This window comes from Oncorhynchus keta, chromosome 2, assembly GCF_023373465.1.
Source record: "Oncorhynchus keta strain PuntledgeMale-10-30-2019 chromosome 2, Oket_V2, whole genome shotgun sequence".
Taxonomy (NCBI): Eukaryota; Metazoa; Chordata; class Actinopteri; order Salmoniformes; family Salmonidae; genus Oncorhynchus; species Oncorhynchus keta.
Genome location: NC_068422.1, coordinates 42,831,140 through 42,852,612, shown reverse-complemented (window position 1 = coordinate 42,852,612; position 21,473 = coordinate 42,831,140). Strand labels below are relative to the sequence as shown.

The 21,473-nt window shown below is 41.5% G+C and overlaps 1 protein-coding gene across 2 annotated transcripts in view; it reads right to left on the bottom strand.

Moving 5' to 3' along the window:
- LOC118400574 (heat shock 70 kDa protein 12A-like) overlaps window positions 1-21,473 on the bottom strand; it is a 43,617-nt gene that overhangs the window by 10,374 nt on the left and 11,770 nt on the right. For both annotated transcript variants that reach the window (XM_035797573.2, XM_035797564.2), the window contains exons 2-7: window positions 13,862-13,938; window positions 13,506-13,636; window positions 8,066-8,252; window positions 5,826-5,930; window positions 5,527-5,643; window positions 3,254-3,425 (exon numbers count right to left, since the gene is read on the bottom strand). In XM_035797573.2, the coding sequence (XP_035653466.1) occupies window positions 3,254-3,425; window positions 5,527-5,643; window positions 5,826-5,930; window positions 8,066-8,252; window positions 13,506-13,636; window positions 13,862-13,938 (789 nt within the window). The remainder of the gene's footprint in view (window positions 1-3,253; window positions 3,426-5,526; window positions 5,644-5,825; window positions 5,931-8,065; window positions 8,253-13,505; window positions 13,637-13,861; window positions 13,939-21,473) is intronic.

Below are 21,473 nucleotides of genomic sequence, written 5' to 3'. Positions count from 1 at the left end.
AACAATATGAAGGGAAAGGAGGACTTTCCTTCTCCCATTAGTCCTCAGGAGGGTGTGAGAGTGGGGTCTATCTATGTCACCATGAACTATTCCGTCAACATGTCAAAACACAATGAAGAAATAACTTTCCGGGAATGCTGTGAGAACATTATGAGTTAGCTATGGTGGAAGCTGCTCGAATAGAGGAGCGGCTATTATGGGAAAGTTAATGTAAGGAGGAAACAGCAGCAGCTGGACAGAGAGTACACTTTCCCTTCCCGTAGGCTTCCTTTCAACATAAAAACACCTCAGTTGGAAAAGAGTTGTAGCATCCTGTTGGAAACACCATCATTAGGGAGGGGACATTGACTTGTGCCCCCTTCTTTTGGTCCAACCTCTCTCTGACCTCTGCATTGATACTGAAGGTAATTCAAACACAAACTGACCATATATCAAAGCGTTAATTTCAAACCAACTACATTTCCCATAATTATTATGGAAAGACAGATGATAGAGTAGAAGATATTTCCGTTGGATGGCGCTACATTGTCGTCGCCGGTTCTAAAATCCAGTATATAGACTTGGGATACTACGAGCACCATTTTGGAAAACAAACTCGCATTTTACAAGAATGTAAAGATAAACGAGAAATACAGTACCAGTCAATTGTTTGGACACACCTACTCATTCAAGGGTTTTTCTTTATTTATACTATTTTCTACATTGTAGAACAATAGTGAAGACATCAAAACTATGAAATAACACATGGAATCATATATTCACCAAAAAGTGTTAAACAAATAAAAATATAGTTTAGATTTGAGATTCTTCCAAGTAGCCCCCCTTTGTCTTGATTACAACTTTGCACACTCTTGGCATTCTCTCAACCAGCTTCACCTGGAACGCTTTCCAACAGTCTTGAATGAGTTTCCACATATGCTGAGCACTTGTTGATTGCTTTTCTTTCACTCTGCCGTCCAACTCATCCCAAACCATCTCAATTGGGTTGAGGTCGGGTGATTGTGGCGGCCAGGTCATCTGATGCAGCACTCCATCACTCTCCTTCTTGGTCAAATAGCCCTTACACAGCCTGGAGGCGTGTTTTGGGACATTATCCTGTTGAAAAACAAATGATAGTCCCACTAAGCGCAAACCAGATGGGATGGTGTATCACTGCAGAATCACTGCAGCACCACGCCTCCTCCTCCATGCTTCACAGTGGGAATCACACATGCGGAGATAATCCGTTCACCTACTCTGCGTCTCACAAAGACACAGCAGTTGGAACCAAAAATGTCAAATTTGGACTCATCAGACCAAAGGACAGATTTTCACGGGTCTAATGTCCCTTGCTCTTGCCAGTTTCATCATAGCACTTGATGGTTTTTGTGACTGCACTTGAAGAAACTTTCAAAGTTCTTGAAATTTTCCGGATTGACTGACCTTCATGTCTTAAAGTAATGATGGACTGTCAGTTCTCTTTGCTTATTTGAGCTGTTCTTGCCATAATATGGACTTGGTCTTTTACCAAATAGAGCTATCTTCTGTATACCACCCATACGTTGTCACAACACAACTGATTGGCTCAAACACATTAAGAAGGAAATAAATTCCACAAATGAACTTTTAACAAGGCACACCTGTTAATTGAAATGCATTCCAGGTGACTACCTCATGAAGCTGGTTGAGAGAATGCCTAGAGTGTGCAAAGCTGTCATCAAGGTAAACGGTGGCTACTTATATATTATCGATTTGTTTAACACTTTATTTGGTTACTACATGATTCTATATGTGTTATTTCATAGTGTTAATGTCTTCACTATTATTCCACAATGTAGAAAATAGTAAAAATAAAGAAAAACCCTTGAATGAGTAGGTGAGTCCAAACTTTTAACTGGTACTGTATAAACTCTGCAAGTCTTACAGTAATGTGCTCATAATCACAGCTTTAGCCCCGGACCTAAGCCGACCAGACACAGCTTAAAGCAGGTCATTGGAGAGTCTTTAAAGAAAAACATCTGCTCCAAAGAGCCACCAATAGACTTCAATTATCTTCATCCAAGAACCTTAAGGTAGCATGTGTCTAGTTACAGAGCAAATACTGTTTTCATATTGTTGCAGTGGGTAATAAGCATCAAAAATACTAATGTATACAGTACATCATCTCTCATCTCAGTTCTTATTAAAGACAGTATACCATATCTACTGTATTCCTAAAGGGTTTCCTCTACTGTATGTGTGGGCGAATCAGATTGAATTCCAACTAAAGCTACAGTACTACTGTATAACCATAATATAGCCTTCAGCTTCTGTACAGAGGTTTAATCTCCTTAATACGCATAAGGTAAGCTGTTGAACATAAAATAAATGCATTCAAGCAAGTGAATGCTAGTGTGAGTGTGGTTTAGTCCTATCCCTAGTCAACAGCATAGCCAGATATGACTGAAGGGCACGAAGCTTCTAAATATCTTGTTTAGATGATCTATGGAGAACTAAAACTCTTTACCGAAACAAAAGATTGAACAGTGAGAGAGAGGAAAGGCTTGAGGGAGTTTATGGTCATTTGCTATTGCGGATTCACGTGGGTGTCAAATATGAGATTGGATTTCATTGGATAATACGGCCCAGTTCTAAGGTGGCATTATTTAGTATTTGAATGACCTTTTGTGCATTCAGAAATCAGTACATTTTCCGTGCTACATCCTGAATACGAATAGTTGTTGGCTAATTTCCCCATAGTATTTAAGGCCTCGTGCACATTTTAGGAAAAATAAGCAAAAGCAAATAGACATGGAGAATGTGATGATTTGTATTTGTCCATGCATTTTTTTGTATCTGAATATGAAAATAAAAGTTATGTTATTGTCCCATACACATTATCCATTGAGAGGAAAAGTATGTTTAAGATTCATTGAAGTCACTGGTTGTTTGACTATTAGCAGCATTTTACATAAACGTACAATATCTCTGCAGTAACCTGTGACCTGACTTGAGTGGGAAGACGGTTTTCCCCGGCCACCACTACCTCTCCATCGTGAATACAGTTATCCAGAATGAATTCTACAGACAAAAACACAGATTTGACTCTTTTTGGAATGATAAACATGCTTGTCGACCAATAACCAATCTATAGTCCAAGATTAGTTTCAGAGGCACATACTGTATGAAATCGTTACATGGGGGATGCAAAATGCTACCATGGTCCATTATTGTGACGTTCAATGTGATGCTCATGTTCTGATTGGCCTGTGGGGTGACGGGGGGTGGGATTTACCCTGGGTCATCCCTGCCCCTACATTCTCAGTGGGGCTGAAACCGTTCTGGTTGGTCTTGGTGCCAATGTCAATCATCTGGTGGAGGCGGAGCTTGCGGCAGTAGATGGAGGCTGCCTCGGGCTCAAGGGCAATGATCAGCTGCTCTGGGTTGTCACGGGGAACCAGACCAGCCTAGAGAACGGCAGAGCACAAACAGGAAATACTGGACATCAGCTTTTTCCTTGACAGGTCTCAGAAAGATGACCTCAATAAAACCAGCAATGTGAATAACTGTCCTAGTAAGTTACTATAAACATCCCTCATTGGTAAATATTCAGTGTATGTAGGATTCAAGATACCTCAAAATAGAAAGTAAGACAATATGGCCGTCAGCACCAAACTTTTCCCTGAATTAATTTAGGAACATCAAAGTTACAATGTCTACATACCCTTACTCAGTAATACAACACTATACCATATACAGCTGAAATGGAACAATTTAACACAACCGTCATTCATCTAAAACATAATCTAGTTCACTACTAAACCATAAATGGCTTTTGGAAAAGTATTGGGCTCATGGGCAGGCCACAGATTTGAATAGGAAAATACTCAAGGGATAAATCATGCAACCCTAGCATAAAAGCAATTCCCAAAAGCTATTACATTTCTCGAAAACATCCACAAGCAACAACTGCTTTTGCAGCATTCGAACAACGGCGTAACTTGAAGGCCTATCAATCAACGTGCTGTTCTGGCTGGTTTGTGTTTCTGTCCACAATATACACAGAAAAACACAGGCAAAGTATAAAAGCTGATCATTGCATCACATCTCTGTGCTTTGTGAGATTCTGCATGTTGCGGTGAAGGGGTCAAGGAGAGTGAGGAGGAAAGGAGGAGAGGGAGACGTGGGTAAGGTAGGGGTGTTTCGTTTCCCCCAGTACCAGTAATAAAAGATCCAGCCAGAGGATGCTGAGTCACTGCAGATACGCAGCCACTCCCCCAGCCCCTAACCAAACATCCTCCCCCTCTTACTGTGCCTCAACCTCCACTGCAGATATCAGGTGATCAAGCTGTCTAAAGAGCCTCTCTCCTCTTCTTCTCTCCTCCTCTCATATCTCTCTCCTTCTATTGCTCTCTTCCCTCTCTCCTCCTCCTCTCTCTCCAGCCCATCCTCTTTGTTCACTGCAGAGGGGAGGGTGGTGTCTCTATCCGGCGGCTGCAGCCTCAGACAGAATGCCACACCCATGTGACACTCTCTCACACATACTAATGTACTGTACCTCCACCCCTCCCTCCTCACACACCCCTCCACCCCTCCCTCCTCACACACCCCTCCCTCATCACACACCCCCCTCATCACACACCCCTCCCTCCCCACACACAAACTCATCCAGCCCTCTCCCCTGAAATTCCTCTACACAGGGTACCACACCGTATTACCATGTGCCCATCGCACAGCTCTCTGCAGCTCCCTCCCACCACTGTGCTCCTCTGGGGGAAAACAAACAACCCTGCCTTTCTTACTATGCTGTAAGCTGGCATGTGTGTATTGTGGAATAGCATACATTGGAGTTAGAGTTGAACCAAGGTATTTGCCTTATTTATTTTCCTCTCCCTCACAGCCTATTGAGAATGATCACAATAGCCCCTTCATTCTCATCCTCAGTTTGCACCCCCTCCCTGCTATCCCTTGTCTCACTGTCCTATCCTCAAATTCTCTCTCTTGGGACGACTAGTGATGAAATTATCCCTCTCCCTGGTGGCTCCCTCCAGCTGCCCTCCCTCTACTCTCTGTCCTCTCCTCTACTGCAGTCGTGGTGGATCAGTCTTTCTCTCTCTACCCCCATACAGGAGAGAGAGCAAGAGAAAGAGGGGGAGGAGAGTAGTCGTCACTGTCTGGCACTGCAGCTCCAGAGCAGCAACCAACCTCTCTCCTATCGGTAATAAATCACAGCAGCAGCCAGGGTGGTAAAGCTAATCATGCACCGTCATCACGTTCTCTCCCAAGTACCTGCAGTGCCTCTGCCAAACGAGAGCTAATGGCGAGACTGTACGGACGCATCATTTACTCTGAGGGAGATAGATGGTTTGAGCGGCAAACGTTTGTCATTTGAGCTGTTGAAAGCAGACTACAGCAGACAGAGAGTAATTTGAAACAAGGAATATTTGACTTTCAACCTTGCAATGCGTGTCTGTGCGTGTGTTTATGCATGCATGAGTGTATGTGCCTCCCTGTGTGATTGCATGCGTGTGCACATGGACGTGTGTCGATTGACAGGGGCCAACCCACCTTGTAGGCTGCCTCCCTCATGAACTGCTTAGCTGGCATTTTCCAGATGGCTGGCACTGTGATGACCCATCTGATGTCTGCATTGTCAAACTCTGCACCCGCCTGGTCACTCAACTCCTGCACGGGATCACATCAAGCATGGCATCTATGGTCCCTGACCCACCATAACATCAGCACTATCGCTGAGCATTAAATGCGACATCGAATTCATATAAGATACATGTATTCAATATATGAAACTAATGTATTTATTTTTTTGCATGTACTATACCATGCAGTAGAATCTGGTAATACTTTACCTTTAGTGCTTGCTCCTTGAAGAACGCCAGAGCATATGCAAAGATATCAATAGCTTTTACTCTCTTCCCATTGGCTGCATGGAGTTCTGTGTCGATGGAGAGATTCTGATTGGGGGAAAGAAGGGACGACAGAGAAAACTAAAGCTCCACCTTATCGTAATCTTTTCATTTAAACACCCTACAGACATCTACTTATAAATACTAAGACAGACCCCAGTCAACATACTCAGCCTTATCCAAATCGTGTCCACTTTACCAAATCGTGTCCACTTCACCTCTATGGTGAAATATGTGCAATAACAGTAGCCTGGGCTCACAGTTACTGGCGGTGTTACCTCTTACTTGGCACAGAACACAGAACTTCAAGAGCTTGCTGCAATGTCAGCTCAGGGCAGCCAAGCTGCTAGCCCAATAATGGACTAGAGGAGCCTAACGTTACTCCAAGGACCTTACATGTTCTGCTTAAAGGGCGAATTGGCTCTGGAAGTCAAAACAGCCAAATACACCTTCTAAACGTGAATCGATTCTCAATTGCGGAGCGGTTCTGGAAACATAAATCCCTTTACTTTCATATCACAGTGCCGTTTATGATGAGGGAGGACGATTTTTTTTCATGAGCATGGCCTTTCTATTACAGCGTGTTGGATGACTGTCATTCACATTCCATTCACCCAGTTCAATGTAACATCGATAGATTTAGGCTACTACATGATACTCAAATAGTCCCTATACCCATCATGAGGTGGCTACAACCAAGCCTATGAATGAAAGTTCACAACAAGTCGAGAGAAACATTTGAGATGACAGACAGTGACACATGGACAGACAGTGACACATTCACCACCTTGCACACTCTTGCCTACATCATCTTATCTAGGGTGTAAATGAATACACCCCTGATCATGCATAAACACAGTTCACCTTCATAGTAGCCATAGTATTCCTTCTATCCTCTATGCACTCTCCTCCTCTCACCTTTTTTCTTCATTGTGGACTTCAATGAACAACACATCAGCTGTGGGACCAGGCGAAAAAACCTTTCCAAGTCAAACCATGTCATAACCGCGACACACAGCCTACATCGTTGTCCCCATATTAGCTTAAAGTAACGTCCTAGTCAACATAACGTTAGCTAATAGAACTAATGCGTTAGTAATCCCGCTACAATCATTCAGTTACAGTATATAGTCAGTAAGCAGTTACACCGGTGCGTAAGCTAACTATAAGTGAAACTGAAAAAAATGACGAAATCTCTCTCACTCCTCCTTCATTTTGGAAGAAATTAATTTGTTGAAAACTGTCCAAATATTGTCTTTCTCTCTCTTTGAGTCAACTACTCACCACATTCTATGCACTGCAGTGCTATCAAGCTTATGCTTTCAGTACTAGATTCATTCTCTGATCCTTTGGTCGTGTGGACAACATGTCAGTTCATGCTGCAAGAGCTCTGATAGGTTGGAGGATGTCCTCTGGAAGTTGTCATAATTACAGTGTAAGTCTATGGAAGGGGGTGAGAACCAAGAGCCTCCTAGGTTTTGTATTGAAGTCAATGTACCGAGAGGAGAACGGAAGCTAGCTGTCCTCCGGCTACACCATAGTGCAGAGTGCTATTGTGGCTACTGTAGACCTTCATTTAAAAACAGTGTGTTTTAATCAATTATTTGGTGACGTGAATATATTTAGTATAGTTTTATCTAAAACTTTTCCCAATTTTTATTTTTATGAAATTTACTGAGGCATGGTCCTCCACTTCCTCCTCTGAGGAACTGCTGTACACTGTTTTTACACTGTTTTTACAGTTGCAGCCGACAGTATTTTTCAGCCTTTCGTTCACACACAGGTGTTAGGAGATGCAGAAAGCTAATTAGCACAGGTAGTCGACTCTATTTTCCGTCCGTTTTCCATAAACACTAACATGGAGAAATGGCCGTGTGAGAACACTAACACTAACCCTGTGTTTAAATGGAACATTTTATGTATTGTTTATTATTTCTCGCTGATATGAAAGGTCCTTATGCTTCCAAAACTGTACCGCAAACGGTGCGTGTTAATGTACAGGCCAAGCATCGTGGCTCTTAACAACACTCCCCCATATAGAAGACGTCTTCGTCCAATGACTCTTATGTGTAATGTAATGGAACTGAGAGTCTTGATCAAGGGCTACCAAGCTGCCAGCCCTGCACAAGGGCAGACACAGAGTAATAAGGGAAGTGTGTGTTTGCGCGAGTGTGTGTCTTTACCGCTGTTGTATGGAGTTTCATTTTGAACTTCTCCAGGTAGAGCCAGTGCTTGGACTCGGTAGGGTCCAGGTCGTGGTAGAAGTCACGTGCTGCATAGCCAAAACTATGGAACTTCCTGTCCGGGGTCAGGAGGATGGTGGTAGGCGTCTTCTGATTGGACACTCCGGGGTCGCCGCCTTCCCAGCGTCTGGAAATGAACATAAAACATTTAAACCAATGAGCAACTTGTTAAGGGCAACGTAGTTCAGTTGAAGTTTTACTCTAATTTCAATGTTTACAACACAGGTTCAAATGAGATGACAACAGTACTGGGTGATTACTTTTTTTCACATCCAATGTATTTTCCACGTTTATTCCACGTTACAATACGTTGACAATTTACGTTGAAACAACATTGATTCAACCAGTGTGTGCCCAGTGGATTATATCTTTCATCTGTTGAAACGACTGGTTGAAAACTATGTAGGCCTTCTTGCAAATGATACTGGTAAATTATTAAGGGCCCAGACAGTTCCCTGCAGTGCATTTTCTATATTTGTGTCAAAAGGCTCAATAAGGTGGAATGCATAAGAACATTTGTGTATCCTGTCAATATTCCAACCTGAATTAAAATGTCTGCAGACTAAAGACACGACCAAGGTCAATCACACAAATTCAAGTAGTGTGTCCTCATCAGTCCCTCGTTGTCAGTCTAATGGCTTTCTGAACCTGACCTACACGTTAATTGAGCTACACTAGTTCTGGGCAAATCAAGACTAACTATAATTAGTTTGCTTCCCTTGGAGATTAGTGTATGTTTGCTAAGTGCCCTGATGAGATTATGGGTCTGTTTTACTGGGGGAGAAGCCTGCTGTGATGGACTAAATTGGAAAATTTGGGGGAAACCACTAGATGCTCACTGCTAATCTAAATCATGATGGAGATTATCTTGGGCTCTTCTGCGCACAATCCAAGTTTATCATTGATAGTTCAGATGTTCTTCATCATCATCATTATGATCATTGCCATCCTCATGACCATATTCATCATCATGCTAGATGGTATGTCCACAGCCATATGGGAATCGTGATCCTCTTTGAAAAGACCTAGAGAATTCTGCTCCACTCCAAATCACATCACAGTGTTTCATGATCATGCTCTATGAAGCCCTAATCTATGCTTGGTTACTAATTAACATGGTCATTTGATACAATCCAATAATCCTGACTTGAAGCCTATTTATTCAAAACTCATTCTGTCACATGATTCAAACATTGCAACAACAACATAGCCTCAATGTGACTGCATCAGCGTATTAGTCATTGAAACAGAAATTAAAACATGGTTGTGATTTAAACTATCAATGAATGCACATTTTTTTCACAGTATAGCTAAACTGATCTACATGTAGGAACATGACAGGTGAAGAATAGCTTTCTGTATAACATAACCTTACATAGTCTGGAATGGAATATGCCTTACTGCATTAACAGCTCACTGAATAATGCATTAAGGAGTGTCTTTAAATTAGTCTTTAAATTATGCATTTATTTTCACTGTGCGTACAGTATGTAAAACTGGGATTTAGAGCAGTGGGAGGCCAGAGGTCAGACCTCTTGACAAACACAATTTAAAAGCCTTACATGCTGACCAGACCGGACACGTCGCGTGTGCGAGCGTCGCAAAATAAATTTAGAAATCCATGTTATTCAATTATTGCACCCACACTGCTCGCCTTCGCCAGCGAGCGTCTGCGACGCCAAGGGCTAAAATTGAACTCATTCCTATTTCTGACGCAGATCGCGCTGAAAGTCCTGCATCTCCCATCTCCCCATTGGTTTATAGAAGCAGGTACCCACGTGCCATCTCCTCATTGGTTATACCCACGTGGGTGACTGAAAGACTAACTGTTTTGCCGGTAGTCGTGGTAATACAATGAAAGTTTAGATGCGATCACCATATAAATTAAACGATGAAAAAGCCTGGAAGGAGGAGAGATGACTAGAAACGATTCGGTTGGCCGTTTAATGTGTGGATTAATTGTCGGAGTAGAGGTCCTTGTGCATTTCAGGTAAGATAACAACTCAATGTTTATATCCAGGACAAATTAGCTAGCAACAGCAAGCTAGCTAAATCAGACAAATTAACCTTAGCTAGCAAGTGCAAGCTAACTAGCTAAATTTCCATACATGTTTAATGATTTTCGACCTGTCCCCAAATTAATGTCATTGGTTCAGAGTTTGTTTTGATATTTTAACCTGCGTGTCGTGATCGCGTTTGGTTTGGGGGGGCAAAATACATTTATGCACGATAGCACACGATGGTTTGGGTTCCGTGTTAGTGCACGTACAGTACATATTACTAAATGTGTTTCATCACCCTAGGGATATTACATTAACGATACTCCATTTTTATCTTGAACAAAGACATAGAAAGAGTTGGAAGTTTATTCAGCACAGAATTTCTACATATCTGTGTAGGGGCTTGTGATACTGTTCTTGTAACGTCGTTCTTCGTTTGTAGAAACAGAGTCGGACCGAAATGCAGCCTGGTGGTTACTCATGACTTTAATGGAACAAGTGACACATGAAATAACTATACAAAATACAAAAACAACAAACGGAACGTGAAACCTAATTACAGCCTATCTGGTGAAACTACACAGAGACAGGAACAATCACCCACGAAATACACAGTGAAACCCAGGCTACCTAAATACGGTTCACTATCAGAGACAACAAGAATCACCTGACTCTGATTGAGAACCGCCTCAGGCAGCCAAGCCTATACTAGACACACCCCTAATCAACCACAATCCCAATGCCTACAAAAACCCCAATACGACAATACAATAAACCCATGTCACACCCTGGCCTGAACAAATAATAAAGAAAACACAAAATACTAAGACCAAGGCGTGACAGTTCTACCTAGTAGTCTAACCAACAAAAGTTTCGAAACTGCTACAGAATTGATTTTCTGGTGCTAGAAAGTGTTACCTGTTGTCTGTTAATATTTTGCAAGGGGGAAAGTGCTGATTTTGATCGAGAGTCATGCATAAAACTTTAACAAGCTGTAAATAGAGTTCCCAGACATGCTTTCTCTATGGAAAACTCATTAGAACTATTGGTGATTGCCAGTTAAATCAACAAGTTTAACTATGAATTTAAAAATTATTAAAATCAACAAAAACTTACAACCACACTGACCTTTTACAGATGGTTTACTGCAAAACAAGAAAAAAAAGAAATTCTATCTAAAAAAATGAACACAACAAAAAATATTGTCAGTTGAAAGAGTGTTGGAAAGTTCTTGAGGAACTTCAGGAACTGGCAGCCATTTCAGAATAGCTGTTTTCTATTGGTTTGAGTGTTTAGCTATGCAATTGGATCAGTGGTGTAAAGCACTTAAGTTGTTGTTCGGGGAATCTTTACTTTACTATTTCTATTATCCACAACTTTTACTTCACGACATTCCTAAAGAAAATAGTGTACTTTTTACCTCATACATTTTAAAAGTACTCGTTATAATTTGAATGCCAATTCACACATGTATCAAGAGAACACCCCATGTCATCCTACAGCCTCTGATCTGGCGGAATCACTAATCAAACATGCTTCATTTGAAAATGACTTCTGAGTGTTGGAGTGTGCCACTGGCTATCCGCAAATTAAAATAACAAGAAATTGGTGCTGTCTGGTTTGCTTAATATAAGGAATTAGAAATGATATATATATATTGTTAAATTTACTTTGATACTTAAAGTATATTCAAAACCAAACACTTGTAGACTTTTATTCAAGTAGTATTTTACTGGGTGACTTTCACTTTTACTTGAGCCTATTTTCAATCAAGGTATCTTTACTTTTACTCAAGTATGACAATTGGGTAGTTTTCCACCACTGAATTGGATTCCTGCTCCATTGTGAGGGCCAGCGACAGTGAGGACATGGGATGAATACTAATGTCTATGTCATAGAGACGCAAATAGCTGATGCTCACTATCAATACACCAATGCATTCCTCCTCTATTCAAAGAGCAGTTCTACCCTGAAATCTCTATCATGTGAAAATGTAAATGTTACAGCACCCCAAAATAGTTCATTTGAGGTATGGGCAAACTTTACAGATCCAGTCTGAGGGCTTATCCAGTGAAGCCATTGTTTATGTAAGGTTTTGGGGAAGATGGTTCCATCCTAACTAAATAATCTTAGAGCTCTGGGTGTTTTCACTGCAAGGTCTAGTAGTACTAGTAAAAATATATTGCTCCACTGTTATCTGATGTTTGGAGTTAATGACAGGAGAGGATTCTGCAATAGATGCTTCTCTCAGTCTGGGTCTCTGTGTGTCTTTGTGTTTCATCACCCTAGGGATATTACATTAACGATACTCCATTTTTTAAATCTAGAACAAAGATATAGAAAGAGTTGGAAGTTTATTCAGCACAGAATTTCTACATCTCTGTGTAGGGGCTTGTGATGCTGTTCTACCTCGTAGTCTAACCAACAAAAGTTTCTAAACTGCTACAGAATTGATCTTCTGGTGCTAGAAAGTGTTACCTGTTGTCTGTTAATACTCTGCAAAAGTGCTGATTTTGATCGAGAGTCATGCATAAAACTTTAACAAGCTGCAAATAGAGTTCCCAGACATGCTTTCTCTATGGAAAACTCATTAGAACTATTGGTGATTGCCAGTTAAATCAACAAGTTTAACTATGAATTGAAAAATTATTCAAATCAACAAAAACCTGCAACCACAATGGCCTTTTACAGATAAGATTAGCCAACCCTGCTCTAAGATATACCATGAACTCAAAGTTCAAATAGGGCCCCTTAAAACTAGCGCATGAAACCATATAAACACCTGTCGGTTTTGTGAGGTACTGCAATGCAGTGTATGGAGGTTGGCCCTGGTGCCTGGCACACACAGGGGAGAGAGTTGACCTGTGTGTTTTATGGGTCAGAGGATCTCAGGACTGTAGTCCAGCTTGTTCCTCAGCTCAGTGAATCAGCTCCTCCTCCCAGCTCTAACAGGACCATTACACTGACTGGGACCATGACGACCACCAATGAGGCATATAAGTGGTGAGCGAGGGAGCAAACACTGTTTCATTTACCTTCTAAAGACAGTCATTATGGAATCCAGTTAGAAGCCTCTGCGCCCTCTACATCTCCATTTGATGACAATGGATTTGAGGAGCAATACTTTGATCAACACGTTTAACCTGGCTATCAGCAACCCTTCGGGTATGAGTACGCCTAGACAAGTGCTAAGACCAGAAAGTTGAACTATGCATTCTTATCATTATTAGCTATCTCTCTTGCATCACCTGCCAGATAATATTTAATAAGACTGCTACGGAAAAGAACAGCCTGACCTGAGTGAACCTCCCTATGACTCCTTCAATCTCGCTCTCTCCTCATGCTATCAGGGACTGCATTGCAGCGTTGGCTTGGCTCACCTCATGGTGTGAATGCATTCTGGCTCCTTAGTGAAGGCGTATGCATAGCCGCTGGAAGTGGTGCCAAAGTCGATAGCAACCACCACAATGAACGAAGGTCCAGTGTGGGCATTCGAGTCCGTGTCATTTTGCTGAGGTGGAGAGGACAGAAAATCAGAGTCAACAAATGGAGAATGTTTAAGGAGATGTGTGATTTATTCTGGATGGAAAAGCAGATGAGTTAAAAAAGACTGTGTGGTGAATCTCATACCAATCTAGCCTACCAATCTCTCATACCAAAGTAATGGAGTTGTTTGACTTCATTCGGCTCTTATGGATCTATTTCCACGCAGAATATTCCATGGAATGTTTCTTACCTGAATGTGGGAGGGTGACAGTGGGGTGATGCCAGGGTCACCCATGCTCTTTGCTGGAGAGGGAGTTGCCATTGCATCTGAGGAGACAGAGAGAAGTAGATGCAACGAGTGGTAAAACAATAACAAACAACAGATACTGTGCCTTGCAAAAGTATTCATCCCACTTGGCGTTTTTCCTATTTTGTTGCATTACAAACGGTAATTTAAAAAATATATATATATTTTAAATTTTACCCCCTTTTTCTCCCCAATTTCGTGGTATCCAATTGTTAGTAATTACTATCTTGTCTCATCGCTACAACTCCCGTACGAGCTTGGGAGAGACAAAGGTCGAAAGCCATGCGTCCTCCGAAACACAACCCAACCAAGCCGTACTGCTTCTTAACACAGCGCGCATCCAACCTGGAAGCCAGCCACACCAATGTAGGAGGAAACACCGTGCACCTGGCGACCTTGGTTAGCGTGCGCTGCGCCAGGCCCGCCACAGGAGTCGCTGGTGCGCGATGAGACAAGGATATCCCTACCGGCCAAACCCTCCCTAACCCGGACGACGCTACGGCAATTGTGTGTTGCCCCACGGACCTCCCGGTCGCGGCCGGCTGCGACAGAGCCTGGGCGCGAACCCAGGCCCTAGACCACTGTGCCACCCGGGAGGCGTACAACTTGTAATTTAAATAGATTTTTATTTGTATTTCATGTAGTGGACATACACAAAATAGTCCAAAGTGGTGAAGTGAAATTTAAAAAATTATTTGTAAAAAAAAATAATAATGTCAACGAAAAAGTGGTAAGTGCATATGTATTCACCCCTTTACTATGGAGCCCCAAAATAAGATCTGGTGCAACCAATTACCTTCAGAAGTCACATAATTAGTTAGATAAAGTCAACCTGTGTGCAATCTAAGTGTCACCTGAATTGTCACATGATATTAGTATATATACACCTGTTCTGAAAGGCCCCAGAATCTGCAAAAAGGCATGTGGGAGACTCACCAAACATATGGAAGAAAGTACTCTGGTCAGATGAGACTAAAATTGAGCTTTTTGGCAATCAAGGAAAATGCTATGTCTGGCGCAAACCCAGCACCATCCCCACAGTGAAGCATGGGGGTGGCAGCATCATGCTGTTGGGATCTTTTTCATCGGCAGGGACTGAGAAACCTGTCAGAATTGAAGGAATGATGGATAGCGCTAAATACAGGGATATTCTTGAGGGAAACCTGTTTCAGTCTTCCATAGATTTTCCAGCAGGACAATGACCCTAAGCATACTGCAAAAGCAACACCATGTGGTTTAATAAGGGGAAACATTTAAATGTCTTGGAATGGCTCAGTCAAAGCCCAGACCTCAATCCAATTGAGAATCTGTGGTATGACTTAAAGATTGCTGTACATCAGTGGAACCCATCCAACTTGAAGGAGCTGGAGCAGTTTTGCCTCGAAGAATGGGCAAAGATCCCAGTGGTTAGATGTGCCAAGCTTACAGCTGTAATTGCTGCAAAAGGTGACTCTACAAAGTATTGACTTGGGGGGGGTGGGGTGAAGTTCTCAGTTTTTTTGTCTTATTTCTTGTTTGTTTCACAATTACAATATTTTGTATCTTCAAAGTGGTATGCATGTTGTGGATATCAAATGATACAACCCCCCAAAAATCTATTTTAATTCCAGGTTGCAAGGCAACAAAATAAATAAAAATGCCAAGGGGGGTGAATACTTTTGCAAGCCACTGTAGCTCAATCAAAATAATGAGAATTAGTACATACTGTATGTCTATTAGTATATTGTCACTCACTATTTCTCAACCATTCATATAAATTGTGCAGCTGTGATCTTAGTTTTGATTATTCAGTCATCCTCTGATAATACACTACAAAGAATATTGCCATTCTAATTTTATTTTATATAACAACTCTTCATTTAAGAGAAAACGGTTGATGCACCTGCCTTTAAACAAAACGCCATTTGAAATTAATTAAAGATTGTATTTGTCCATTTGCCACCACTTTCATTAGATTCACTTAATACTGCAGCACTTATGAAAAGGCCCTTTGACAATGCACAATGACAGTGCTTCCTCTACAGTTTTAAGTGTCTGGGGATGGTCTCTCAATGGGACATCATTTTATCTGTCCTTTTTCCCACATGGTACATCCTTTTCTTGCCCTTACAGAGTGGCTGAGTGGTCCGAATCCCCACAATGCACTTCGCTTGGTAATTACTGTATGGAATTATGGACCACCTGTGGATAGACTCCACTTTCTCCACCCCCTCCCCCATGCCCCCATCCTAAAATCATAACCTTGAGTCTTATTTTAAAGTGCAATCTGCATTCCCTACATCCATCCTTTTAATTTAAATGAATGATACACATTGATTCTTGGAGAACACCATTTATATGGGCCGCATGAGCTTAGCTCTTACTGTTGTGCTGCAAACTGGATGTAGACGTAACATACTAAATGTAAATCTGTCTCCCTCCATTTAGTATGATATGTTACATTTATTCATTTGTGGACATCCTTCATGTATGATATGTTATGAAATGTTACAAATTGCAATTCGTACAATATGTTACAAATTTGCAATACATATGATACAGTATGTTATGAATTATGATTTGTTGTGGCTAATGTTAGCTAGGTGGCTAGGTGGCGAATGCTAGCTAGGCTAGGGGTTAGGGGTTAAGGTTAGAGTTAAGGTTATGAGTTATGGATAGGGATAAGGTTGGGGGAAGGATTAGCTAAAATGCTAAGCAGTTGCAATAGCTAAAAAGTAGTAAGCAGATGCAAAGTTGCGAATTAGCTAAAGCTGTCCATGATGTGATTTGAACACGCAACCTTTGGGTTTAAGTAACCATACCAAACGTAACAGGGCCATGCACAGACCTTTCAGAGGCTGGGCTATCAGCTGATCCATGATATTGATGATTGCTGTAAATCTTCTTGTTAGCTAGCTTGATTTATTTGACTGATTGTGATTTACCTCTCTATGTCTTTCTGCCTCTCTCTGCTGCACATATCAGCCAACCAGACCGAATATTGATGACAATGTAGGCTAAATCAATTGTTATCAAGTGTTAATCAAATGTCATGCTTCTGTGGCAGTACTGTTGACATTTAAACTAGCTAGCTAGCTACACACACTCTATCTCTCAAGCCATGCATGTTTGGATACCGGGTGTGTGCAATTTCTGTACAGACTACTGTGAAAAAGGCGCAACCGTATCCACAAGCTCAGTACAGGGCAGATCAACAGGCGCAACAAACGGACGGGGTGGGGGGTGGCGAACTTGACGACGACTTGTGGGAAGTGGGTTCCGAACAGCAATGACAAAAATGTATACAAAAAAATAATAATTTGGGGGGAAATTATACCACCACCTAAAAGGGCACTTTGGAGAGTGGAAGGGAGCCCTATCTGTGCACGTGCCTGAAACGTAACATATCATACTAATTTGAGTGTCACAGATTTACATTTACTATGTTACGTCTAGTTTTTGAGGCCAGGCTGCGTACCCCATCAGAACCCAAAATATAAGCCTGTTTAACGTTCTTTGTAGAAAAATTAAATAAGAATTGTAAACAAACACTGGTTAACAAACACCTCAAAATATGGTTAAAACTTCATTTTGATATCATGGTCCTTGTATCCATAGCTCTGTCTATGAATTTGAGAGTGGATACATTTCTCCAGCCGCGTCCCTCAGCTTTTTACCAAAAACACTGGTGGGGAGCCGTTGGTTATTGTTTGAAATGCAGATTTCCCCTTTAAAAGAGAGCAAGAAAAATCAAATCAAGGAGTCTGAGTTTGTGTGTGTGTGTGTGTGTGTGTGTGTAGTTTGTTTACCTGGCAGAATAAAAGTCTTCATGAGAAATTGTATAAAAATGTGTATTGAGTTCCATACAAGTGGTTGAAAATATCAATGCAGACCTTTTTTCAGACAATTGAGTGCAAGTGGATTTGGGCATCTGGTTGAGAATGTTATATTTATTTATTTTCAATTTGATTGAATAATCCATTAAATCATTTACACAAGTCTACCAGAAACTAGAAAGTCGATCAACCACTGACAATCACATTGTGGAGATTGTAGGCAATATAAACGTAAGTAAATTTACATAACTGGCAACAGCAAATACATTATTCATTTAATAGTGCGGTGCCTTCACACTTACATAACTGTAATGTTATATAACAATATCATGATTTTATTCAACATCCCCCACTATTGTTAATGTCGGGCTCTGAAAAAGTGCTTATAATTCTTCCGAAATAAGCAAACAATGCTCTTGCTCAACCTATCAACTGCCAACAAAGTTTCCTCAGACTGAGTGCTAAAGAATCAATGTTTCAATGAAGGTAGCTCACTTCAGAGAGATTGGATTGAATAGTGAAGTGGAGAAGCCCTAGAAAAGCCTACAATCCTGAATTCTAATAGTCAAAATACAATCAAGTCCCAACAGCACGACATCATTTTCTTCTAATCATCAGAGTAAAAAAATAAACATTGAGCCACCACAAAAAGAGCTGCTAGATGAAGCCATAGATAGAGTATCCTGTTTCCCCTCCCTTTCTACATCCTAGCAGAGTGGTCCTGCTGCCTGGAATGTTCTACACACATTCTGACAGGAAGCAGAGCCATTCCTCCTCCATAAGCGACTGACAGGCCTCCAGCCAAATATGTGTGCTGCATCTATAAAGTTGAAAACCTTTTCAGAGAGGCTCTCGATTTTTGTGCCTGGACTTTTTTTCTCCTCTCGGCAGGAGGAGCTTTTTCTTCCTGTTCTCGTCACATTCCTCTGTTTCCCCAGACAACTCTTTGCATTTTTCAGGCCCTCAGTACAGATCTCAGAATGAGTTTATACAGGAGAACTAGGCCCCAATCTATAACTGCACAGTGGAGGTTTTTCCCGATACCACAAATGAGCAGCAAGAACAGGAATGTAAAACTGGTGTCAAAGTTAATTACAAGTTTAAAGAAATAAAAAAGGGGGGCAGTAGCAAGCTACTACTGCATTTTCCTGTGTGCATATTTGGTATTGTATAGGCAAAGGCAGAGTTAGGATATGTCAGATACATCGACCACACTAGAGCTTTTTTAACCGACCTGAGCCCTGATGGGCCCCGACATTATACATCGGGTTTAGGCCGGGTAGGGCCTGTTTTTTAATCTGTAACTAGGGTACAGGCAGGGCTCGGGTATCATACAATTGATCAGTAAAAAAATGTAAGCTGAGCCATTTGCTTGTGCTCTGCAGCACAGTACAGTCATATCTGACTAAAATCATAACATGGTGTCAGAAGTGCTTCAACCTCATCAAATATAAGACAGGAGAGATTATTTCAACGAAAATAATAATGCTCCTTGTGAGTGATGAAAAAGTAGCTAACAGCTAACTGCTCTCTCAGGTCTGCATTGAGCAGAGCAGCCCAAGCGGAGCCATTGCTATGGATACTCTCAGACCCAGAGCCGCCATGAGCAGTGCGCATGCAGAGCGAGCAGTGCTTAGGGAGCGAGTGACACATAGAAAGGAGCAGCTAATGGATCTACTAACGGAGGAAGTAATGTCTGATTTCAGGTTTTGGCCTAAACGTCGCGGGCATGGGTAGGACTCAGGCTTAAAATTCATGCCTGTGCCTCTATACCTCACTAACAAGTTGTCATACACTACTCATTTGAATCCTTAAGACACAAATGGTTTGGATAGCTTCAAATAGACCGTGAAAAACTGGTTATTTCTACCTCTAGAAGCCTGGGTACATTGACAAGATCTTCGTCTGACAATGATGATTCTTCTCGTGTGATCATCATAGCCCACTCTCAGTGAGTGCCTGTGTGATGAAGAAAAAAGAAGCCAATCCAATCCAAGCTTTTAACCTCTGGCCATGTGCCACTCCCCTGGGAAATGATGTCAGAGCTTCCTCTGGTCATCTCTGCCCAGATAGCTAGGCTCACACCACCTCTTCAATAAAACTTCAAGTGTAAGGGGAAGGAAAGAAATGGCCGCACATGAAATGACCTTCACGTAGTCTCTGATTTTCTCATATTTTCATACTATAAGATTGAAGGACCAGTCAATTTCATTGCTGCCCATACGGGAAGATGAGAGCGAGAAAAAGGCAAAAGATGCATAAACACGATGAGCAAACACATTCCTTGTATTGCTGTTGTTGTTCAGAGATGCATACAATTACCAAAAAAGAGGCTAGTCTTTCATTATGGCTAGCACTAACATTTGATTAAAAAGGAACAAGGGTAAGGACTTCTCCATCTTGGATCATCTGCTAATTTATCAAGAAGCGAGTTCACGATCGGTGCATTATCAACGACAGTGTTGAAACCCATCCTTTACTCCCAAAATGTATGACCTATATGCAAGCATATACTGTACTTTACCTTCATTAAAGACAGAAGCAGAGGAATCAATATCTCATAGCGCAAGGCCTGCTTAACATGCTCCTTCTCATGTCTTGCTTAGGTTAGATGTAACCTGTGTGTCTTGTCCAATAGACCTAATCTACAGATCGTTGTATTTGGAATCTGCCAAACTGGCCAAGCATGTTAAGCTAGAAGAAATAGGTCCTTGGAGCAATAAACCACATTTTTAAAACATTATTTACATTTAGCACAAAAATAAACATAACATTTTTGTTAAATAACTAACATCTGGCGGGCGAGTGCATGTTAAATGCCGTACCACAGTCCACAGCCCATTCAAAGGATCATTTAAAAATCATAGACAAGTAAGATTCTTGTCTCTTTGCAAGTCTGATTAGATCTATTTGAAGTCCGTTCCAGAGTAGTTCACAAGGTACTGTAGGCCTCATAGGCACACAGACAGGATAACTTCAGCCTTAAATGACAACAATGATATTCTACAAAGGACAAGTGCATGTGTATTGTGCATGTAGTCAATTCAAGACATTCTGTACTTTTATGTACTATATAGTACAACTGACATGTATAGATACTGTGAAGATCAACCGTTTCTCCAGAGAGTGGACACTGATTGGGACAGCAGACGCAATTTGTGGCGTAATCAACAACGCCTACAAAGGCAAAGAGATGCCCCATTACATTCACTGCCACAAACATTCACTGCCACAAAAAAAAAACATCCCTATCAAAAGGCTACATTCATGTGGATGAAGGGAAACTTAGATTGGGCGGCTCTCCTTTTGAGAGAATGTCCTACTTCTACCCTCATCTGAGGGCCCATTCATGCCATGCGGCAGCACAGCAAGGAGAGAGAGAGAGAGAGAGAGAGAGAGAGAGAGAGAGAGAGAGAGAGAGAGAGAGAGATCATTCTCCCTCTTTATCAACTGCATCCAGCTGGCCAAGTGCCCAGACACACAGTGCAGAGAAGCAGTATGACAACAGCTGTGGCTAAGAGAGTTTTTAGCACCCTTCATAGTCCACACACACACATGCATGCATATAAACACACTCATAGCTAATTATTTCCAGACCTGCTTTTCAGGTGGCCTGCTACGACTACTATAGGCCTGTTTAAAATAAATGTGGTAAAACTGAGATACTCCTCCACAGATGAGTGGAATGTATTGTGTAATAGTTACAGATAATGCCTATTGTAGGGAGAACGGTGGACGGT